General features: G+C 36.5%; 4 protein-coding genes across 4 annotated transcripts; all 4 read left to right on the top strand.

The window, feature by feature from the left end:
* Positions 1–306: 306 nt before the first annotated feature.
* LOC141592239 (small ribosomal subunit protein mS33) lies at positions 307–2934 on the top strand. Its single transcript, XM_074412844.1, has 2 exons — positions 307–636; positions 2552–2934. The coding sequence occupies exons 1-2, from the start codon at positions 410–412 to the stop codon at positions 2637–2639; spliced, it is 315 nt and encodes a 104-aa protein (XP_074268945.1). The 5' UTR covers positions 307–409; the 3' UTR covers positions 2640–2934.
* A 93-nt stretch (positions 2935–3027) lies between these two features.
* On the top strand, positions 3028–7785 carry LOC141592238 (uncharacterized). Its single transcript, XM_074412843.1, has 8 exons — positions 3028–3940; positions 4394–4543; positions 4966–5142; positions 5280–5368; positions 5458–5522; positions 5735–5837; positions 7128–7238; positions 7407–7785. The coding sequence occupies exons 1-8, from the start codon at positions 3838–3840 to the stop codon at positions 7530–7532; spliced, it is 924 nt and encodes a 307-aa protein (XP_074268944.1). The 5' UTR covers positions 3028–3837; the 3' UTR covers positions 7533–7785.
* Positions 7786–8239: 454 nt separating this feature from the next.
* LOC141592237 (uncharacterized) lies at positions 8240–11196 on the top strand. Its single transcript, XM_074412842.1, has 8 exons — positions 8240–8440; positions 8916–9065; positions 9513–9689; positions 9834–9922; positions 10010–10074; positions 10188–10290; positions 10517–10627; positions 10868–11196. Exons 1-8 carry the CDS (start codon positions 8341–8343, stop codon positions 10994–10996), a joined length of 924 nt encoding a protein of 307 aa, XP_074268943.1. The 5' UTR covers positions 8240–8340; the 3' UTR covers positions 10997–11196.
* Positions 11197–12721: 1525 nt separating this feature from the next.
* On the top strand, positions 12722–17231 carry LOC141592236 (uncharacterized). Its single transcript, XM_074412841.1, has 8 exons — positions 12722–12993; positions 13827–13976; positions 14234–14410; positions 14956–15044; positions 15132–15196; positions 15489–15591; positions 16225–16335; positions 16823–17231. Exons 1-8 carry the CDS (start codon positions 12891–12893, stop codon positions 16946–16948), a joined length of 924 nt encoding a protein of 307 aa, XP_074268942.1. The 5' UTR covers positions 12722–12890; the 3' UTR covers positions 16949–17231.
* The last annotated feature ends 8102 nt before the right edge of the window (positions 17232–25333 follow it).

Genomic DNA, 25333 nt, shown 5'->3' with positions numbered 1-25333 from the left:
GTATCCGAATTATAAAACCGTATCGTATATTTTTGCTCACACCTAGTTAGACCGCGCAATAAACATGTTTGGGTCGGACAATTTCAGGTTCAATAAAATTCGGGTCGGGTCAATTTTGATCATTCTTGGGTCAGTTATTATCATGTTATTTATGGATAACTTTCAGTTCCCAACAACAAACATGCAAGTTGGGTCATAGGGTCGGGTTAAATCAAGTCCACGGTTTAGACGTCGGGTCGGATACAATTGTACGAGTCGGGTTAGATCGGGTCAACTTTACCCGGTCTAGTCCACGCTAGTCCGGATCCAAAATATAGTTTGGAATAAAATGGCCTCACATTCTCCAATAGTTTAGCAGTAGCAATTAGTGCAATAATAACGTGAAGTGTGGTGAGACCAGAGGAAGACGATGAGTGCGACGGCGGCAGGAGGGCTGAAGAAGATGGTGACGGCGGCGTTGACAAGTGGAATAACAGAGGCCAGAAGTCGAATATTCGGACATGTAATTAACCCAACTTCTCAAATAACTGCGCACAAAGTGTTGCGCAAGAAACTGATTGGTGAAAAAGTTGCTGAATGGTATCCTCATAATATCGATTTTGACGATCCTGATTTCATGGCCAAGAAAGAACAAAAGTATGTTCCATTTTCTTTCTCTATTTTTCACTGCTTTTTCTGGTCATGCCCACCACTTGTTTGAGGATTTGTCTGAATGAAATTATGTTAGTTATTACTGTTTTATTGTCTCAAGATTAATGATTTGGGTTTTGTGCAAATGGGTTATTGGTGAAAACATGTTTCGGCTGCTGTTTATCGATTTAGGATAGATGGGTAAAGAGATTTAATCTTCTACTTGTTTGCTTGGTAATCGTAGGTAAAAGCGTAAGCAAATGATTGTAATGGAGGGAGTAGTTGTTATTAGTGGCACAGTGAGGAAATGAGGTTTGGGTAGAAATAGCAAGGTCTGTGTTAGCCGGAAAGGTAAAGAGATTTAATCTTCGACTTATTTTGTGATTCTAAGGAGGGATACATAAGTCTGGATGAGACATCAAGGTTTTCATAAGCTTTTGAATTTAGGATTTAAGATGTAGCTTATGTAGGTGACAATGTAAAAAGATTACCTTATCCTATCGTAATACATTCTTTGCCAAAACTGTTTGAATACTAAGGGTGTGTTTGGATTGAAGGAATTAGAGGGAAAAGAAAGGGAGGGAGAGTAGGGAATTTAGAATTCCTTGTTTGAATAGCAAAAGAGGGTGAAGGGAAATGGAAGGGGAGAGATTTGGAGGGATCCAATTTCCCTCCTCCAAGCCTAATCAAAATCTCTCCATAAAGGCAAGATTTGATGGGGGGTTCATATGATTGACTGCTACTTGGTTCACTAATGGAGATGGTGTCGTTATGCATTTCAATATAATCTTGTTTTGATGATTGTTTTCAAATTCACTCAACGCCCATCAAATTCATATACACTTCACGGTGTTAGGCTTTTGGCGCGTATATTTTTTTGGCATGAATCTACTTAAGGTACGAAAATGTGAACGGAGTCCAGATTAAGGTATTAAGTTTTAAAAAAAATTTGATAAGGTATTAAATTTTAAAAAGTGCAACATTAAAGGGTGTTTTCATCAATTGATCCTAATAAATATGATTCCTCATCAAATAGAAACAATATAAATGGGATGGAGAGAGTAATACGCACATGTAGCATGGTATTAAATCTCTGCCACAATACCGCAGTGTAAGGTATTACAGGTCAGTGCGACTGTATTTAGAGGTATTTTGGTTGCACCGACTTAGATTAGCATGACATGGAGGCGAGGGGAGATCTACAATGCTCTCATCTCAATTTTTCCAGGAGCAGCAGAAATTTGAAAATCATTAGTGTAGGAAGAGATTGTAGAGCTCTTCTTTCTGTATGAATTTGCCGTGACATGGTCTTGGGCAAGTTGTGAACTGACATGTGACTTGGAGCTTGCGCGTGACTGGCGTAATCTAACATCCCCAGCACGCACTAATATCATTTTGCGCAAGGCATCATTGGAAGGCCTTAACTCTGTACTGAGTATCTAATTTGAGTAAGACGGCAAGAGAAAAGCTCATCTCACTAACCCTCTTCTTCTGTCACTAAAAAACAACTAACCCTCTTCTTCTTTCCTGATAGTAGAATACTAGGAATTGTTTCTACTTGCCTGATAAATATCAAGCTTCAGTGTCATATTTGTTATTTAGTGAGATCTTGCTTCACTCGGATGACCTATGTTAGCTTATTACAAAGAACTATGGGGCAAAATGGCAGTCATATATATTATGCAGTAGAGTTTGTATGATGTTATGTATAGAACTACTCTGCTATCTCCTTTGAAACAAGCTACTCTTTTTTCATATTACATTCTATTCTAGTAGATTAAAAGTTAAAACCTCATTTGTGTTTTATACATTGTTAGTTTTTTCACTTCTCTATCCTGCTTGTGTTTTGTATACCTTTTGAACTCTATTGATCAGACTGCAGCAAGATAAATGTGTTGACGCCTCTTTATTATGTTTCCAGGCGCTTGGCTAAGAATGAAATGTTGAAGCGCCGTGGCAAGGGGCCACCAAAGAAGGGGCAAGGAAAGCGTGCTTCTAAACGCAAGTAGAGAATTATATGAGACATTCTTCAGAGGACAGATCAAACAAGTATTGGTAGGAGGCATAATGTATTGTGCAGACCAAGTTTGCTGTTCATCTTATTTTCATTCTAGATGGCTTCTTTCGCTGATTCGATCAACATGACAGTTTACAGTTTCTATGCGCATGAGTGAAAATCTTTTGTTTAGGTTATCAAACAAGGTTGTTTTATGCAGCTAATGTTAGACCATTGATGTGCCCTACTGTTTATGAATTGAATTTTCTTTCGATATCATTATTGGCGGAGTCATCTTTTGTTCTTTATTTACTTTTTTGGCAAGTTTTTAACGTTGAAAAAGAGTAGAATGTCCCGATGTTTTTCACATTTACCTACATTAACATAACCATATAGTGATTAACTCGCTCAAGGCGAGCTTGTGTTCTTGGTCCCTTTGTTATTGCCAAAAAATGAACAGTGAAAGATTGTGTTGCATATGCGGACACGTCTCCAAGTAATTTATAAGGTACTTGAAAATCGTAATATGCATCCCTATCTCCTTGTTGATTACTTGCAGTTGGCGGTGGTTTTTGTTTTTAGTCCTTGCCTTCGTGTAGAGCAGGAGAGGCTCATGATGTTGTCCCAACAGACCGTGCTAAAGCACCCAAGGCACAGACCCCAACATGAACAACTGAACAAGGCATAAAGACTTAACTTTAGCCTGGTGTTGGTTCGAAGTTCTATACTATAAATTGGAAATTTGCCGTTGCTATCTTTTAACTGGGTGTACACGGGGTTAATTAACCTCAGGTATACGCCATAACCTGCACACCTCGCATACCACTTTAACTACCCTTTTTATCTGAGTTACAGACTGAGTTACTGATATTTCACGCCATAACCTGCACACCACGCATACCACTTTAACTACCCTTTAATAACAATATTATAACAATATCTTTATATTTATCCTTTCTAGAATTAGGATTTTGGATAATTCAGAATTTGTTTTTCTTGGAATTTGTAATTTTGTATTGACATGAGGGAGTAGGAATCTAGACAGTCTGCAACTTGGCAAGTTTAATAAAGGATTCCATGCGTTGGTTAACGGAGAGAACACTTGTCTATCTATCTGCATCATGTAGTAATGCTTATTATCTGATTCAAGTTAGGACTAAAAAGAAGAGGAAAATTAGTAGCAAGACATAGTTTTAAGTTTGCAGGAAAAAATGGGAGAAGTAATAGCTGCTGCAAAAGTGAAATCAATCGTGATTTATCCGATTAAATCATGTCGTGGGATTTCCGTTCTTCAAGCTCCTGTCACTTCCACTGGTTTGATTTCCTTCTTTTTTCTCCACTGCTGCTCTATTTCCGTCCTCCGCCTTATATCCTTATGTCTTATAGTATCATTTCTCAATCGCTATGTATCATTAATATATGTTACGGAGTTACAACGTACAAATTTACTTGATACATACTGCGTACATGGTTGTGACGGAGCATGAATTTGAAACTGGGGGCAAAGATATATATTGGAAAATTTTGTGTCGAACTAACTATACAATAAAGTAAGAGTAAAAAAATTCAAAAATTTTTACTAAAAGATTTTGCCATTGAGACTCATCCCTCATGGTATGGTTATTAGTAACAAATTCTGGTTGTTCTTTTTTATTTTATTTTTTTGGTTACAGAAAAGTCTAGTATAACTAGCTAAGAAAAGAGTTTTTGGTGATTTCATTTCAAATTTCGAGTGAATTTAACATTCTTTGCGCTCCTCATATACAGGATTTCGATGGGACAGACAATGGGTGATTGTTAATGAAAAAGGGAGGATGTATACTCAAAGAGTTGCACCCAATCTTGCTTTGGTTGAAATTGAGCTCCCCAACGAGGCGTTTGCTGAGGGTTGGGAACCTTCGAGTAACTCATTCATGGGTAATGCTTTGAACTATCTCTAAAATTTAAAAACTTCCAATCTTAACTTTCTACCAATCTCACTTTTGTGATCATACAATGTCGACTTTTGACTATATTTGATAATATGAAAATAGTGGTCTCTATAAGTTAATCAGCGACAAATTTTACATTGCATCTTTCCATAAATGTGGATTAGTTAATGGTAAAAATGACATGGGTTGACCATCAAAATCAAGTGGGACTAATAAATTTGGGATGCGGGTAGTAATTCTCTGAAATCTATTAGGATTCGCAAGTAAAATGCTGGTGTTGCTTACAAGTTTTTTGTAGATTAGTTGATAAACTCACGAGAGGTGATAGTCGTGACTTGTGTCCAAATCCCTAATCATGCTTTTTTTTTCTCTCTTTGTCTGCCTTCATCAAGTACTTTTTATTTTCAGTGATAAGAGCCCCGGGGATGGATTTGCTGAAGGTGTCTTTGGTTAAGCCACGTGCTATAATTGATGATGTGTCTGTGTGGGAATGGAGTGGCTCCGCTTTGGACGAAGGAGATGAAGCTGCTGAGTGGTTCTCTAATTACATTGGGAAAACCAGTAGGCTGGTCCGATTTGACACAGGTATTGCCTGCTTACATTACAGTCTACTCCTTGAACTATAGCGGTTCAAGTTCTTGATACTAAATGGCCAAGATACGGCATAGTTGCATACTCACTCGGATCACCTTTTAGGTAATGTGATTTGTGTTAAAATGTAGTATCGCAAACCAGGAGTACGAATCCTGATTACGCCCCTGGATACAAAACCATGTTCTCAGACGAGTTTCCCATCTTACTGATATCGCAGGTTAGTTAGCTTTGTCTCATGGAAGTTCTCTGTTAAACTAATGTTTTACAAGCAGCACTTTCATTAGTATTTCGTATATGTGTGAGCAGGGATCATTAGATGACTTGAACATGCATCTTAAGGAACAGATACCAATAGACCGTTTTCGAGCCAAGTAATTATTCCACTGTCCTAAATTAACTTTGAATTTTTGTTATATCTAGCATCATGCTATTCTTCAGGTAAACCTGATATCGATTTTTGCGCATATATATCTGTATGTTTCAGCCGAATTTTCTTTTGCTTTCATCCAGTTTTTGAAATTTAGACTGGTGAACATCCTTGGACTGGACATCTTCATCTCACACTCTCACCATATTGTCACAGCATCGTTGTCGAAGGTTGTAAACCATTTTCAGAAGACCTGTGGAAGGAGATCATAATTAACAAGTTAACATTCTGTAGTGTCAAGCTTTGTTCGCGGTGCAAGGTCAGCAGCCATTCATAAACCTCAAATGAGGCAGTTGTATTGTATGCATAAAACAGTCTCATTTGATGGTATATACCTCATTCTGTACATGATTTAATGACTTGTTAGTGCGCATACAACAGTCACCTTAGCATCCATTTTATTTTCAATGCGTGATCATTTTTGTTTCTTATGTCTACGTTTTTCTATTTAAATTGTCTTGTTAACCAAAATGAAAACGATCACATTGATTTATAGCTGAAAGACCGTCGTCCTTCTTCATATTCAGTGATGATAGGAAGTCTATGGGGAATAGAATTAATTTAACCCATGTTGTGTGGCCAATATTTCCTACCAGAATAGAGAAGGTAGTGAAATTTTTGGATATCTAAAAAGATACCGAGTCCAAATGAATGAAGGCTTAGATTGAATTATGAAATAACTAGTATAGATCCCGCGCGAATGCGCGGTGTTTTAGATAGGAATATTAAGGAAAATAACAATTATACAATTGATATTTAACTCAATTTGAAATTTAATTGTAAAATTTATTATTATTAATGTTTTGTATTAATCGGTGGAAAAAGGGAAAGTTCAGTATAATCAAATTGTAGATATAACATAATGAAAGCCTAATTATAGATATGATATAATAAAAGCCCAATTAGAGATATGATATAATGAAAGCCTAATTATATCCAAATTCATTTAAGCGGGAAAATTTGAGAGATTTCTTATTCTTTTAATTAGTACTAGTATAGATCCCGCGCGAATGCGCGTTTTTTTAGTTAGAGATATTAGGGAATTTAACAATTATACCGTGTATGACTCCATTTGAAATTCTCTCATAAAATTTACTATTAGTGTATTAGTAATGTTTGTTATTAAGAGAGAGAAAAAGTATTAGTAATGTTCAAACTTTTTTAGTCTAATTATAGAATTATTCATTTAGGCGGGAAAAAATATTATAGAATTATTCATGTGACAAAATCAGAATATCTTATTAATAGGAGTATATGTCTATGCAAATTGAAAATATATTATTTATTCTTTGGAAATTGGAATAGTAGGGCCTACTTGTAGATATGATATAATGAAGTCTAATTATAGAATTATTCATTTAGGCGGGAAAATTTTAGTAAGTTCTTATTCTTTTAGTATAAGGGGGATAAGGAGGACTAGATTATGCTTGTATTTGAAGTAAAGATTTGAACGTCCAGTACTGAAATCTGTGTGTTATATACAGTAAAAGGTCTATACGAATATACGATACGTGTTTGATATACTTCCCATCTGCTGCTAATCTTCCAGGTGACAACAATCAATCAACAAACTGCTGTTGCAAATCCAGAACTAACGGAAGCTCTCAAAGGATTCAGATCAGATATAATTTTGCGTCCAAACAATAATCCTAAGGGAAAGGTGTGGTAATGATGATCTGAAAATAGTATTGTCCGACACTCCGATATGCACTTATGTTATATGATACTTGCATCATATGACAGTTGCAGCTAAGTCTGAGTGACGCAGCTAATGAGATACTTGTTCATTATAGCGCAATTACAGCAATGACACAACATGATAATGCAGGTCTATATGGGGCAGAACTTAGTCTGGAAGGACTGTTACGGTGAAGGCAATGGCAAAGTAATACGATTGGGAGATCCTGTATCTGTGCTGCGTCAAGTTTCTTCCACTGCAGATGCCGCAGCTTAGTGTTCGGTTATTATGTACTGAGAATCCGAGACTGTGTCTTACCAAGTGTTTCATCAAGTTAAAGAATAAGTCTGTTTGCTAAATAAAGGGCCTCGCCTCAAGATATGAGCAAGAGGGGGGAGTTGAAGCAGAATATGCTTTGTGTTTGCATGTAACTGAATAATTAAGATCGTCTTATACCATGGATTTCATACTTTAATAAATTTTCGATGGAAGGTTGGAAGCTGCCTCAGCACCTCCTACATCATCCTGACATCCCATGAAGCCAATAAATGGTGAAGTTCCTACTAGCCAATACATGGTCAAATACATGCTCAAATATCACAAATCATTACCATGCCGATTGCCGACCTCAGACTAGTGGTGGCTATGGCTCAGTCGCAGCTACTAACTTAAATGTAAAGGTCATTTTAGAGAATGAAAACTTGAGTGATTTGGCCAAACAACATACACATTAGCTTTATGAGAATACAGCATCACCAAGCACCCTCTACGATCGTAGTTCTCGGAAAGATGAACGATTTGAAAAAAGGAATCTGAGCTCGTATCATGAGTTATGGCCTCTTAAAATTTTCCGATTTAAAAAATTGGTATTTTGTGCAATGGGTTAAAACCTGAGGAATAGGAATCTAGACAGTATGATGCAACTTGGCAAGTTTGAAAAAGGATTCCATGCGTTAGTTAAACGGAGAGCATTTTTCTATCTATCTGCATCATGTAGTATAATGCTTATTATGTGATTCAATTGAGGACTAAAAGGAAGAATTAGTAGCAAAAGACATAGTTTTAAGGATTGCAGGAAAAAAAAATGGGAGAAATAATAGCTGCAAAAGTGAAATCAATCCTGGTTTATCCTGTTAAATCGTGTCGTGGGATTTCTGTTCTTCAAGCTCCTGTCACTTCCACTGGTTTCATTTCCTTCTCTTTTCTCCACTCCTACTCTTTTTTCGCCCTTTGCCTTATATCCTTATGTATTCTACTCACTGGCGGCAGGGGCGCTCGCCCTCGTTTAATAATGGAAAATGCAAAAGTTTTAGTTCAAATTTCCAAAACTTTTTCGAATTTGCCTTATGAGATCACTTGTTCGCCCCCGTCCACTATCATGTAAATCATGGCTGCGCCATTGATTTTACTCTGTATTACTCTCTCTATTCAACTTTTATCACCCCACTTCAATATAATATTCCTCACAGATATTGGAGAAATGAGGTGATAAAAGTTGAATGGAAGGAGTATCATTTTTGAATCGTGGCAGAGCTTGAATTTTAATCGGAGGGGGCAAAGACATATTCCCTCCGTCCCAGTCATTTGTTTACTGGTTCAAATACCCCTCAGAATAGAAAATTTCAAGTGAATTTAACATTCTTTGCTCCTCATATACAGGATTTCGATGGGACAGACAATGGATGATTGTTAATGAAAATGGGAGGATGTATACTCAAAGAGTTGAACCCAAGCTTGCTTTGGTTCAAATTGAGTTCCCTAGCGAGGCTTTTGTCGAGGGTTGGGAACCTTCGAGTAACTCATGCATGGGTAAAGCTTTAAACTATCTCTAAATAGTTAAAATCCTTCGATTCCTAACTTTCGACCCATTTCACATACGTGATCATACAATGTCAACTCTTGACTATATTTTCTCACAATTCACAAATGTAGCAACTTTTAAAAATGATAATATGAAATAGTGGTCTTGATAAGTTAATCATCGATAAATTTTACATTGCATCATTAAGCTCTATGGAACATAGAATTTATGTCGGGTTGTGAAATGTGATGGATTTATTATTAGGATTCGCAAGTAAAATGCTGGTGTTGCTTACAAGTTTTATTTGTAGATTTCAGCTAGCTTAGTTGATAAACTCACAAGAGCCGTGACCTGTGTCCAAACCCCAAATTTTGCTTTTTTTTTTTTTTTTTTTTTTTTTTTTTTTTTTTCTCGCTCTTTGTCTGCCTTCGTCAAGTATTTCTTTTTATCTTCAGTGATAAGAGCCCCCGGGATGGGTTTGCTGAAGGTGTCTTTGAGTAAGCCACGTGCTAAGGTTGATGACGTGTCTGTGTGGGAATGGAGTGGCTCCGCTTTAGACGAAGGAGCTGAAGCAGCTGAGTGGTTCTCAAAATACATTGGGAAAACCAGTCGGCTGGTCCGATTTGACTCAGGTATTTCCTGCTTACATCACAGTCTACACCTTAAACTATGGTCTATGGAGGTTTATGTTCCGGATAGGAAATGGCCAAGATGTGGTCTAATTGCATACTCGCTCTGAGCACCTTTAAACTAATATGGACTGTGTTAAAATGTAGCAACACAAACCAGGAGCACGGATCCTGATTATGCCCGTGGATACAAAACCATGTTCTCTGACCAGTATCCTTTCTTACTGATATCGCAGGTTAGTTAGCTTTGTCTCATGGAAGTTATCTGTTAAATTAATGTTTTACAAGCAATGCTTTGATTAGTCTTTTGTATGTGTGAGCAGGGATCATTAGATGCTTTGAACAGGCATCTTAAGGAACCGATACCAATAGACCGTTTTAGAGCCAAGTAATTATTTCCACTGTCCTAACTTCAAATCTTTGTTATATCTAGATGCTATTCTTAGGCATCTTAAAAGCCCTTTGACATGTTCGTCTCACATTATCAACATATTGTCACAGCATCGTTGTTGAAGGTTGTAAACCATTTTCTGAAGACCTGTGGAAGGACATCAAAGTTAACAAGTTAACATTCTCTTGTGTCAAGCTCTGTTCGCGGTGCAAGGTCAGAAGCCATTCTCAGCAGCCATTAGTAAAACCTCAAATGAGATCGTACAGTCTTATTTAATGTTTATACCGCATTCTAGGCATGATTTAATGACTTGGTTGTGCGCGTATGTACAATGGTCTCACCCAATATTATACTAACTAGTATCCATTTAATCTCCAACGGTCTATACGAATATACGGTGCATGTTTGATATACTTCCCATCTGCTGCTAATCTTCCAGATGACAACGATCAATCAACAAACTGCTGTTGCAAATCCAGAAGTTACCGAAACTCTTCAAGGATTCAGATCAGATACAATTTTGCTTCCAAACAAGAAACCTAAGGGACAGGTGTGTATTTCGTATTGACCTTGTACATTTGAAACATCACAATAGTTGTGTGTCACGTGACACGACTAATGGACACTTTGTTTGGGCAAAAACAAAATCCTCCTTTTCAAAAGAGCATTGTCTGACACTCCGACATGCACTTGCATCATATGACGCTTGCAGTTAAGTCTGAGTAAGCAGCTAATGAGATCCTAATACATTAGAGCACAATTAGGGCAATGACTGTACATGATAATGCAGGTTTATATGGGGCAGAACTTAGTCTGGAAGGACTGCTATGGTGGTGGAGGGAATAGCAAAGTAATACGACTGGGAGATCCCGTATCTGTGCTGCGTCAAGTTTCTTCCACTGCAGAGGCCGCAGCTTAGTGTTTGATTATTATGTACTGAGAATCCGAGACTGTGTCTTACCAAGTCTTTCATCAAGTTAAAGAGTAACTTTATGTTTGCCAAATAAAGGGCCTTGCCTCGAGCAACGAGCAAGGGTGGGAGTTGACGCAGAATATTATTCGAGTTTGCATGTAACTAAATAATTAAGATCGTCTTATACCATGGATTTCATACTTCAATACATTTTCGATGGAAGGTTGGAAACCGCCTCAGGGCCTCATACACCATCCTCTCATCCCATGAACCCAATAAATGGGGAAGTTCCTACTAGCGAAATACATGTTCAAATATCACAAATCATCACCATGCCGAGTGCCGACTTCAGACTAGTGCTGACTATGGTGCAGTTGGAGACTGCCATTTTAAATGTAAAGGTCATTTTAGAGAAAATGACTGAAAACTTTAGTGATTTGGCCAAACAACATCCTATTAGCTTTATGAGAATACAGCATTCCCAAGCACCCACTACGATCTAACCCTAGGGGAAAAATTCGAACCTAAGGTTAAGATTATTGATAGTTCTGAGATAAGACTTTGGTAAGTCTTGAGACAAGACTCACTCAAGACTACCGATAATCTACCGAAGTCTTGATAAAGTCTTGACAAAGTCTTAAGGTGAGTCTTGGAAATCCAAAACTCAACTTAAGACACTTCTAGAGTCTTGACACAATTTACTAGGCATTTCTTCCAATTAATAATTCACATGTGTACTTTTTTTATTTTTTATTTTTTTCTTTATAAGGTGAAAAAAATAAGTAGGGTAAAAAGTAGAATTTGAGGTGAGTCTGACTCATAATGTATAGAGTATGAGGTAAGTCTGAGTTGAGTCTGAACAATATAAAAATAATACTCCCTCCGTCCCGGTCAATTGTTGTCCTTTCGTTTTGGCACAAAGACCAAGGAAGGAGGATTGGACCAATTATTAAATGACAAGTAGAACAAATTGAATGTGAATGATAAAATTGCTCATCAAGTTCATTCTTAAAATAGAAAGGACAACAATTCATTGAAACACCCTAATATAAAAAAGAACAACAAATGATCAGGATATAGGGAGTAAAAGTATGACTGATAATCATACCTAACTAGATCGTAGTTGTAAAGTCATCAACTGATTTGGACATACAAAAAATTCTCAAACCCGCCAATATTGACTGATTAAAGTATTATTCTCTCCACTTCCTTCTAGACCTGTAAATGGGTTAATCGGATCGAGTCGTTTTGGTTTTTGCAAAAATGTAGTTCGGATTAAGTCATTTTGAGTTTATTGTTTTCAAGTTTTTTAGGGATAGTCAATGAGCGACAATAAATATTCGGGTCAGTCGGATAAGGACGGTTAATTCAAGTGAAAAATGCACTTTGGATCGAGTCATTTTGGGTTTATTGTTATCAAGTTTTTTTTAAAGGATAATAGCCAAGCGACAATAAACATTCGGTTCGGATCAGTTCAACTCCTCTCTATGCGGAGTTAGGATTTACGGTTAGTGGGGCGCTCCATTTTCGCCCCACTTGCCCTCCCACTTGCATTTGTGTGAGAGGGAAGTGACCCCCGTCACTCACTTGTGAAACTAGGTGTAATATAAGGAAGAATTTTGAAACTGTAACTAAAATTTTGGAATTTTTCATTTTTCAGCGAGGACGAGTGTCCCTACTAGCCCGAGTAGACCTCAATACTCAATAGGTAGGATTTACTTTAGAAATTTTAAACATTTTAGATTTAGCTTGAAAATTAAGGTGGAAATTGAAGTGTCACAAACAAACAGAATAACAGGTCACAGTTAGGTGACAGTTGAATTGTGCATGATGTAAATTATACTTGGTACAAAAGAAGAGGAAAGTTATTAGGAACACAAAGTAAAGGTAGCAAGGAAAAATGGGAGAAGTAATAGCTGCTGCAAAAGTGAAATCAATCACAGTTTATCCCATCAAATCATGTCGTGGGATTTCTGTTCCTCATGCTCCTGTCACTCCTACTGGTTTTTCTCTCTTCTCTTTCTCTTCTTCACTGCTTAATTCAAGGGTACGTGTTAGGTTGGTGACGGAACCAGGATTTAAAACTCGGGTTTAAACATAGATCGAATATTTTAGTGGTTGATCAATGATCCAGTATATGAATAGAGGTCGTACCTTTCCAATAAAATTGAATTTCTAATATTAGGACGACTAACAAAAGTTCCGACCCTTTTGCTAGCGTCCCTCGTCCTGCCACCTGCATATGCTATCATACTATCATCCTCTATTTTTTGTAGAGTTGTTATTACCCATAATTCGGGAATTGAGGATTTTTAATACTACTGTTTTTTTTTTTAAATAAAATAAAAAAAATCAAGGAGGTGTGGGGTACTTGAATTACTATATTGACTTGTTATATTTTAGATATTACTCTCTTTGATTTTAGCACAAAGATCAAAGATCAAGGAAAGAGGAAAAAACCGATTACTAAATGACAGGTGGGCCAAATTGAGTGTGAATGACCAAATTGTTCATCAAATGTATTTTTAAAATAGAAAGGACAACAATTGACTGAGACACCCAAAATAAAAAAGGATAACAAATGAGCGGGAGGGAGGGAGTATAATTTGTTGATCATTGTTGTCATTTCCATGTTAGGACTATAATTGAAGAGCAGATGGTTTCATCTTCTGTTTTCTGTAGTTTCTTATGATAATCATGCTGCCATGCTGGAGACTGGAGTCAGAATGCCTTTGGTTATTTATTGTTTGTAAATAGTCGCCAACTGTAGCTCTCTAGGATGTGTACTTGACTCGCATACCAAGTGAACTTAAACTTCTTTGCCCTCATGATACAGGATTCCGATGGGACAGACAATGGATGGTTGTTAATGCTAATGGGAGGATGTATACTCAAAGAGTTGAGCCCAAACTTGCTTTGGTTGAAATTGAGCTCCCTAGCGAGGCATTTTCCGATAATTGGGAACCATCGAGTAACTCATACATGGGTAAAGCTCTGAATTATTTCTTAAAATTACAATCCTTCAATTTCTAAGATGCTACTCCCTCCATTTCCTTTTAAAATTGTCTCCATTTGACTTTCTGGATTAAATGATCCCGAGTTTTTACCTATATTTTCTCAAAACTACTATTGTTACAACTTAGGTTAACCTCGTCAAGATGAACCTGGTTCTGTTTAATCCACCAAAGTTTACCAAGTTTTTTCCTCTGTCTACCTTTATCATGTTTTTCCGTTAATCTTCAGTGATAAGAGCTCCGGGGATGGATTTACTGAAGGTGTCCTTGAGTAAGCCACGTACTGTGGTTGATCATGTGTCAGTGTGGCAGTGGAGTGGCTCCGCACTTGATGAAGGAGCTGATGCAGCTGAATGGTTCTCAAAATACATTGGGAAAGCTAGTAGGTTGGTCCGTTTTGACTCAGGTATTGCCGGCTAATTGCAAACTGATACTCCTTTGAGCACCTTTTAACTTCCTCTTTTTACTTTCGGGTAAACCATATTTGAACATACTACTTGAAAACTTTCCTATTTTGTATCTTAGACGTCTCACATCTTTCTGAACATGCCCATTTAGACATTCTACATCATCGTATTCAAATTTCAGGCTTCTTAATTTTTTTGCCCGATTTGGCACGCAGAATATGGTTACTGGAGAGTCTACTTAAGACTTAAGAGCTGAATTTTGAGGGAAATTTTTTCAATTGAAGATTGGTGACCTTAACTGATACTGATAGCTCAAACCTTATCTGTTCCGATTTTATAGTGTAATACTTCGTAACAGATAACTAGTTGGTAAGAATATGTGAAGGATACTGCATTAATTTTCATCAATGATAGTGGAAAATGCAAATATGCAATGTGCCAATATTCTTTTACTGGGATATTAATTCGTAAAAAGTTGTGCTAGTATATTTGCTCTAATTTCACAGTAAACGAATCAACTAATGTGGTTTGTGTTAAAATGTAGCATCACAAACTAGGAGTACGGATCCTAACTTTGCTCGTGGATACAAAACCATGTTCTCTGACCAGTTTCCTTTCTTACTGATATCGCAGGTCTGTTGGTTTTTAATAAAAGAAATTATCTGTTAATCAATGTTTTATTAAGGAAGGCTTTCATTGGTCTTTTGTATGTGTGAGCAGGAATCATTAGATGCCTTGAACAACATTCTTAAGGAGCCAATACCAATTGATCGGTTTAGACCCAAGTAATTTTTCACCGTCCTTATTTAAAGTATGAATTATGGTATATTCAACATCACGATATTTTTCTGGTAACCTGATATCAATTTTTTTTGGAATATCTCTGTCTCTGTCAAATAAGTCATGTTTAAGATCGTTTTATCATGCAACAAAATGATGAACTCATTATTATACATATAACGGCCGCACAAGAGTTTTTGTCATCTATGCATGCTTCTGGGAGTTGAATTCATCCAGTTCTTGATATTTAGAGAGGTAATAGCCCTCTGACCTCTTCATCTCACTGTATTGTCACAGCATCCTTGTTGAAGGTTGTAAACCATTTTCGGAAGACCTATGGAAAGAGATCAAAATTGACACGTTAACGTTCTGTGGTGTCAGGCTTTGTTCACGGTGCAAGGTTAGCAGCCATTTTATCTTCATTGTGTGATCATTTTTTCTCTGTTGTACTTCTAAAATTTAATTTGTTAGCCCATTGAAAATGATTACAGTGATTTCAAGGTGAAATGTCCTCACCGATCATATTTAGTTGTGATAAAAAATGAAAACATATTTTGTATTGGAAAAGAAAAGGATTGTTGACTTGTTGTTAGTCTTGTCTATGTCAATGATTTTATTCTCAAGTGGTGTATGATCATTTTGTTGCTATCCTATACTACCTCCATCTGCTCAGATTCACTGCATTTGCTTGTAAATCAAGTTTCAAAAGGTCAGAAATATACTTATGGGATTATTTTGCAGATTATGATGTGCCAAAGAGGAAATGTAGTTGATTGATTTGAATATCTCGGAAAGAAACATGTCCTAAATACAAACGGGACTAGAGGCGCACATTCAAATAATCAGTATTAAGTACTAGAAAGTACTAGAATTAGTGAAATACAAACTTGAATTTCTTAAAGTGCTGTTTCAGTTTCTGAAGATATATCAGATGTGTCCAAAGTCGGAAGAGTCTTGTGATGATATATAACGTTTATATGATGCATGTTTGAAATACTTGACAGTGGCTTGCTAATCAGTCTACGCCTTTCAGATACCTACAATCGATCAACAAACTACCATTGCAAGTCCAGAACCAACTGAAACTCTCAAAGAATTCAGATCAGATAAAATTTTGCTTCCAAACAAGAAACCTCAAGGACAGGTTTGTATTCCGCGTGTCAGCGTAGTTGTATACCCGTTTATATTGTACCTTTATGATTTTGGTAGTCAAGTATGACCAATATTTCTCACATTATACAATAACTACCACTCCTTTAAGGATATGATATGAAAATATTTATTTTGATAAATTGAATGTGACAACATTGTACAGTGACATATTTTTGGATATACACTAATGGTAAAGGTTGACGGTCGAAATCAAAACAAGACAATATAAATGAGTTAGAAGTAATCTACTCCGTATTACTTCATTACTACACTATGGCTGTGTGTTGCATGTTGACAGCCTTCCTTTTGACACTTTGGAACTCCGTTTTGGCCAGAACATAAACTTTTTCCCAATGTAGTAGTGCTCGACTCCCAACCTGCACCTGCATCATCTGACCACTTGCAGCTATGTCAGAGTAACATAGCTAATGGGACCAAGTTTTATTAGCGCAAATATGACTCAAGTAATGGTAATGCAGGTTTTTATGGGGCAGCACTTAGTGTGGAAGGACTGCAATGGTGGAGGCAGTAGCAAAGTTGTACGATTAGGAGATCCAGTGTGCGTGCTTCATCAACTTTCTTCCACTGCAGAGGCTGCAGCTTAGTGCTGGACTACTGTGACTGTGTCTTACTGAGTGTATCATGAACGTAAGACTTAAAGAGTGCGACTTCATGTTCGCTAAATAATAGGCCTCAAGCTTATGAGGATATTATATAGGGCGATTTGCATATTTATATTTTATATATACTTAGTTACTTACCGGTGTAAAGCCGCCTCCTACATCATGTTGATCAGTGACGAACCTAAGATTTATGTCCTGGCTGTACTTTCAAACCTTCAAATAATCAGTACAAAAACTGAATGGTAAATAAGGCCCGTTTGTAGAATTTTAGGACTGTGCATTTTATTTTTGCGTTTTTCTACATGCTGCCCTCTAATTTTCCGAATTTTATATGGTAACCCTTGTTTTTTATAATTCTGCATGATATCCCTAAATTCCACAATAAATCCAACCATGACTTAAACCGTTAGATCTTCTAATATTGGTCCGATATGACCCGGATTCTGAATACTATCTCTCATGACTGTTGTGAGAAATTAGAGTGTCAATCTCCCACGTGAAATGAAAGCAGCCAATTTATAAACCCTAAAAGTGAATAAACCAAAGTAATACTCCGTAATAAGACAAGTTAAAAATCTAAAAAAATCATAAATCAAGAAAATTAAGTGGATCTTATTAATTCAAATATACTGTAATGAGAGCCCATCACATGGTGCACTCTATTTTCCGATCCCAGTCACAACGCTTGTAAAATTTATCACCGTCACAGCTAAAATAAATACCATTAAATTTAGCCTTCCAAAAATAATGCGCATCTCTAGCTGCACTGTGACACAGATTAATTTCTATTCCATCCTTGAAAGAATCGAAAGCTCTATTATTCTGATTTCCCCACCTTAATCTACAAAAAAGAGTGTTCGTCCAAAAATATTGCGTCTGAATTTCCAACTGAATTCTTCACCTTTCGTAAGAGAATGTTCACCAAGATCAGAGTCTCCTGATTTGCAATGTACAATCAATGGCTTTGATCCGTCGTCTATATCATTTATCACATGAACACGGTGTGTAAAAAATAAAAAATTGATCAACGTTACGATTAGCTATGGAGAACGATGCAAAGCTTGAAACAATGATTAGTAGAGAAAACAAGAAGAAAATAGAAATGTTAGGATTGTTTGCCATGCGAAAACTAAATAACTTTCGTTAGGTTTGTGTTATAAATAATAAATGTAAGAATGTATGGTTTATATATATACATTTTGATAGATGATATTATTATGTATCCCGTCATTGAAATGATTTCCAAGAATATATATATGTTGCCAAAATGCCAAGATTGATTTGTTATAAAAGATATATTTCCGTTTGAGTGACTCTGAGAATTATGCATGGTTATTATTTGCTTAATTTATGAGCAATCCACCTAAAACGACAAAGCATACCTCCAACATCTCTCTAAAGTTTTTGTATTTCATATTTTCATCAATCTTTCAACATTTTATTCCAAATCATCAATATATATACACTTTTATACATATACTAGTTGTTGTATCGCGCGCGTTATTGCGCGCGATACCCCAAGATATTGTGACTCGTTTAGTATGATTAGTATCGCTTCATGTATGGAGTGCGATTTCCTCATGGACCGCTATTGTTGATTATCAGTTGTTACTTTAGTTGCCGATGTTTGCAAGGATGATAGCTTTTCTATAGGAGGGCATTTTTAGGTGGATGCATATTATACAATTGTTGCGTGGAGTGTTACTTCGCTTTCATTTTAGCATATAGTTGTACCGCTCTTCTGGCGCAATACCCCAAGATATTACTATTATTTACGAGGCGCTATTTGGTCATTCTAGTTTTTTTTTTAAAGACAAATTTTATCGCTGGCTAAAAACTAATTGAAGGTCAATCTTGAATATGAATGTGTAGTTAGGAATGGGTAATATACTGACATGGCATAGTGCTAAACCGCTTAAAAAAAACTTTGTTTTGTATTGGTAATGTTATACCATGAATTTAACATTTTAACATTCTGGTCCACAAGTCAGCGGAAACCACATATTTTAACCTTATGTTAATGGTTATTAGCATACGTAAAATGTTGTGACATGGCACAATCATGGAAACACAAGCATGATTGGTAGGCTAATACAAAAAATTTCTTGCAAGTAAAATATTAACTAAGTTATTAACTTGTACAAAACCATAGATGAAGTAGAACATGTGACCTAATATTAGATCAAGAAGCAAATTAAAGGCACTATACCAATTCCCCAAAGTGCCCACCTAATAACATATAAAAAATTAAACTCTGACCCCACTTTAACAGCGTTAAAATAACAACATAAATTAGATCATGATGGAATCAAATTACAATCCAGATCAAATTTTAACCACCTCATTTAAGTTACCAAGGATTGGTGGAAAAATGAAACTTTACCATGCCTTGCATTGAGTTCCTAGGTGGTGATAACTTTTCCTTTCATTTTTTTTAGATAGTTGGGAGAGAGAATACAATGAAGAGAGAGATTCCATAATTATGAAAGATATCAACCTTTGAGATTCCTGAATTTTTTTGACAAAGAAGTGCCTCCAGGCACTGGCAAAGAGGCACATTTGCTATTGAATCACTTCCAGAAAGAACACACATTGCACATGATTCTTGCCAAGAAAAAGTTAAGATCTTCATAGTAATATCCTGCTACCAGATATGAGAACACAAAAAATCAGCAAGTAACTATAGATAGATACACGTGTGTCCAAGAAAAAAATTGTTATTCACTGAGTATGGCAATATAACAAGAGCTAATATTTAATCGGTAAAGTCATTGAGATGTGGTACTCATAGCCTAGGTTTACTCCCGGTCAACATTGACATCAAGCAAGTATAGGACAATGACAAAGAATTTATACACGACCACATGATAGTAACAAATTCACAATTACATTCTTGATAGGCTATCACACACCTATGCAAAAATAAATACCCTAAACATAAATGAATGTAGTACGTAGGGGTCGAATCCACAGAGAGACGGTAGTTGTTAATTAGTTGTTATGGAGTGAATTTTATCTTGAGTCGATGCGGTTGATTGATTGATTTGATTTATGTTGATGTAAAAACAATAATAAAGAAAGAGTCTAGGGAAGTCAGGTCACACATTCAAATATATGTAAATGCTTTATGTCAAACTCGGATTAGATAGTAATGATAATTGTTTAGGCTTAAAAACGCCCACCTCTCGATATTAGTGTCAACCATAGAATGGGTCCTAACGATCTCTCGATATGGCTAGGTCGTCTACTAAAACATACTTAGTCTAATTCATTTTTGTGCCTTTCGACTTATAAAAACGAATTAACAAATTTAATCTAAAACAATGGCCAATAACCAAAGATTAACAATAAGGTACAAGCATGTTATAGAAACTATTATGTGATCACTAAACATCCTAATTTATCATGTTACAAATATTTTTTATGCATGCCTCCCTTTATCCCCTAGACAAGATATACTACTCTTGCATTATGTAAATTAAGCTAATGATGAACAAAATGATAAACATAATGATAAAGAAATAATACTAGAAATAAATTACCTCAACAATGGAAATGGAATTGGAATTGAAGAAGAATGCAAAAGGAAATGACTTGGAAATGAAATTGTAATTTGTAATACTTAAAGGAGATGATAACAAACTAATGAATACTAAACTACCCTAAGCTAATCTAACTACTGAAGTTTAGAGAGAATTCTATGTGGAAAAATGTGTGTAAGAAGCTGTGTAAGAAGTGCGTGAAGTGTGTGTTAATCAACACCTTTTATATAAGAATAAGGGAGTAAAATTTGCAAATGAATCCAATGCTATGTCTTAATGCTCCTTAATTCCTCCGGTTGAATGCTCATATGGAATCCAAAATAGCATCCTAAGCATACTCTTAATTTTCCTTCAATTCTTGAGTAATTGCCAAGGGGAATGTGAGCCATTAATCCCATCTTTAAGTCTCCGGTTAATCACACAATTTAGCATCCAATGAGCATCCAAAGTTGAGCATCCCATGTTAAGTTTGTGTAGACTTCTTAATTTGGGCTTCATTTGTGATTTCATTGGTGCATCAACCCACTTCACAATTCTTCATGCTTGGACTTGTCATTTCCATAATATCCTACCATGGTCCATCTTGCTTCCACACTTAGACTTGATTCTAGTTACTTGCACAAGTGATGGAATAAGATTTTAAAGCTCAATTTCCTACAAAATGTGACAAAACATGCAAAGACAACTAGAATACAATATTAACTCATAAAATCACTAAGGTTAGTGCAATAATCATATAAATTAGAGCCAAAATAAGGAGATAAAGTCTATATAAAATTGACTTATCAACTCTCCTTGAGAAACAAAAGCCTATAACAATCAAAGAGGGGAAAAAAAGAAGACAAAAACATGTACAAATTTGTTGTGGATATTAGCCTGAACATTGTACCGCATTAAGAAGTTAGAACATTGATAGGCTAAAACTAGGTGTCGTAAAATACTAGAATTAAACTACCAAATTAAAAATTTATAAGCCAAACTATACTCTAGATTACTCTAATGGATAAAGCAATATAGTGCAAGTAAGGGTCGATCCCAAGAGAAGGACTTTTAAAATAAAAACTTGAATTGTAAACTATTGACTACTAAACAAGACTCTACTACCAATTTAGGCTCTAATGACAAGTTTATAAACAAACAAAAGTTATTAACAATGACAAACAATGGATGAACATAGACAGAGGGGGGTTTTTGAGTTGATTGGTAACATAAATGCAATGTAAAGTTGTAATCTTTTCTAACAAGCAATATGACAAACACATGGTGAGCAAGAAAATTCAATATTAAAGAGCACTTTATGTAATCCTTCCTTAGTAACCAACAAAGATAAAGTTTGACTCTTTTGTAACTCTCTTCTTATTATCCACCCAATACAATCAAATCAAGATGTCAACATACGCAAATTAAACCATCCATGTATATCCTTCAAGTTTAACCAACAATTCATTAAACCATGAATGCAAATCAAACATGAGCATTAAGAGTGGTGCCGAGATAAGAAGCTAGGATCAATTCTCACAAGATTAAACCATACAAATGAGAAAAGACATGAAATTTCCTACTTATTGCATGAATCCTTTAAACCAAATCAACATACAACAACCTTGCTCCAATTAATCCTAGATAGATTAAACTATTTCTCTAGAATTTGCAATAGTTGGGTAAATAAGATGCAAGAGTGATCAATTCATACATTCATCTACTCAACATAAGAAACAAGCATAAGGAAAGATCAATAAATAAATAAAAAGAGATTAAAAGAGTCTTACAATACCAAAGTTGGAAACTTTGGATGAATTACACCAAGCAAAGAAGGATTTAGCCTTCCATAATCTAGTTACAACCCACAAAATGAAGAAAGATTAACATCCAATGTCAAAGATTACACCTTTCTTCCTAAAATATCAAGTTTTCTTAACACACAAGCTTTTTGAGATTATTGCCTAATAAGATGATTAGATGATGATAAGGAGCCTTCTTCTAAGATCTCATAATGTGGGTATTTATACCCTTGGCTCTTCCTTTTTAGGTCACAAACAAATGGGCTTTCGAGAATTGGAAAAAAAAAAGGAAAACCCGTCGTAATGATCAGGGGAAAACCGCAGGCTCCGGTGGGGGCCGGAGGCTCCGGTGTGGGCCGCAGGCTCCGGTGTGGGCCGCAGGCTCCGGTGTGGGCCGCAGGCTCTGGGTTTCTGCCTGCACCACAATCTTGCGAAAGCCATATCTCTCTGTCGTTTATTGGTCAAATAAGGCATGCGACCTACCGTTGGAAAGCTAAAATCACAAGTTTTAACCTCCACTTGGCCTTGCGTCGATACGAGGTCTAGAACTCGAGATATGCTTGTTTGAAGTTGACCCTTGTGAAACCGAGTTTTGAATTCTTCATTTTGGCTCTTGTTTGCGCATTCCAAGGCTTCATCTTCCTTTTGTTTGCTTCGCTTGACTTTTCAATTATTCTCTTGGCTTACTCTTGGCTCTCCTTCTTCACTTTGGTTGACCGTGACTCGGGTTTGACCCTTAATTCGGCTTGTACAAAAACGATTTCATCACCTCAACTTATCATCATGAAACACTTCAACTACCCTTAAGATGCAAATGCCAAAAACAAGTTCAATTGACCCAAGTTACAACTAAAGTGTATTGTCCGGTAAATAGAACGATTAACACTCAAAACCGGCTTTGTGACAAGTTTATTCACTTTAAATTACCTAATTAGACGGACACTATTTGACTCTATCAAATACTCCCACACTTAAACTTTTGCTCGTCCCGAGCAAAACCCAAGACAAACAATTGAACAAGTCTACAAGCGAGCATGAGTACTGTAAATGATCACTCTTCCCTAACCTCTTCCTTCTTATATCTCCCTCTTGACAAACCACCAATAAAAGAGAAAATCTAGACTCAAAGTTGACACAAACTCTTTTCTCACTCACCCTCCTTTTACCATCCCTCACACAAGACACGACACAACTCCAACTCCGACTCATCACGCAACTCCACCCTTCTTATATCACCAAAGAAGTAGTAATGGTCACTCTTGCCTTATCCCAAGGCAATAGCAAAGTGACCCATCAAAATCCTCCTATCAATCACAACTCATCACCTAGGTTGCACCAAAACGGACACGGACACGGACACGGACACGGACACTGACACTGACACGACACGGACACGTGACACGACATCCCATAAAATTTAGGACACGGGACACGTCATTTAAATTTAATAAAATATATATTTTATAGTTATATATGTGTGATTTTATTTTTGAAAAAGTATTGAATATTAAATTTAAATAAGTGAAAGTAAAACTTACGTTAATTATAACTCATTCTCATTTCCAAAACCAAAAACCAACTTATAATCACTCTATTTCGACATTTCATTACTAGTCTAAAGAACATCATTTGTCTCCAATTCAGCTTATTTCCCCACCAAATTCAACCATATAACTACTCTCGCCATTTACCTTAAATTCAACTTGATTTCGTTTGGAGGTGTGTCCAAATACCATGGACATGGCTCAAAATACCATGGACACGTGTCGGACACGTGCCCAAATAAAAGATGAAAGTTAGACACGGCTTTATAAGTGTCTGACACGTTTTGACGTGTGTCCGACGAGTGTCGTGTCTGACACGGGTGTCCGACACGGAAACGCTGATTAGAAGGAGTATCCGTGCAACCTAGCTCATCACTACTTATAACACCCCCTTATCACTCCATACGAATGCAAGTCATGGTTACTAAGTTGGACAACACCACAACATTCACAACCTAGCAACCCAAGAAGAAACCACCAATTTGGGATATATTTTTGTGTCTCAAAAAGAAATTAAGTCCTAAAACTAACCTCCTTCCAAGACCCTCCTTATCACTCCCTTCTTATCCCTCCATCTTTTTGGTGTTACATTTTTCAATTTTTCATTTTTTTTTTTGTGTCAAAAATCCCTCATTTTGCTTAAGGTGCCCTTTCGGGTTTTCACCATAGCTTTTTCCTTACCTCTCATGGTGGCTCGCACTCGTTTCTTCATTTTGCCCGGAATGCCCTTTCGGGTTTTCATTCCGTCCTCGACCACCTTCCCAATCTTGCCTTAGGTGCCCACCCTTGTGGGTTTTCACCTAGCCGGAATTTTTAATTTTTAATTTTTTTTTCATCAAAAACATGAAATAAAGCTTACATATGTTACAACCAATCTCCTCCCCCACACTCAGATTCCACATTGTCCTCAATGTGGAGGAGAGTACTACAAATGCAAAGGGAAAGAAAGAAATGTAAAAGGTGTACGATTTGCCTCCCGTAAAGCGCTTTTGGTTTTCGTTGTTTGCTCGACGCCTTTTAATATCTTCTTCTTTTCAAGAGTTAAGAGCGGAACAAGTCAGAACCCTTAGCAACTTATCAAATGCATTAGCCCATAGACAAGAGCCATGACAATAACAAATATCACTCATGTAGCAAGCATTAGTAAGGAACGAGTGTGCACAAGACACATATTTCAACTTTTCATGCCCAAGGAACAATTTCTTGTCACGATAAGGCTCTTTGAGTGATGGGATGAACTTGGTGAAAACCAAGTAAGAATGAGGCGAACCGTGAGCTTCTTTGGGGAATAAATTGGATGGCACTTCAAAGCAAATTTGAGGAGGTTCCTCCTTAAGAGGGTACACCTCTACAAACTCATTTTTCATTTCTTCTTTAACATCTTCCTTGACCCCCACACTTACAAGTTTCATAGGTTTTGGAGGTTCCCAAATCACGTTTTCAAGAGCCTCCACCTTTTCTTTTTCTATCCCAACCACCTCAAAAATCATTGCTCCTTGG

The sequence above is a fragment of the Silene latifolia genome, chromosome 7 (genome assembly GCF_048544455.1).
Source record: "Silene latifolia isolate original U9 population chromosome 7, ASM4854445v1, whole genome shotgun sequence".
Taxonomy (NCBI): Eukaryota; Viridiplantae; Streptophyta; class Magnoliopsida; order Caryophyllales; family Caryophyllaceae; genus Silene; species Silene latifolia.
Note: the sequence above shows the minus strand (reverse complement) of the source record. Positions and strands in the feature narration are given on the sequence as shown.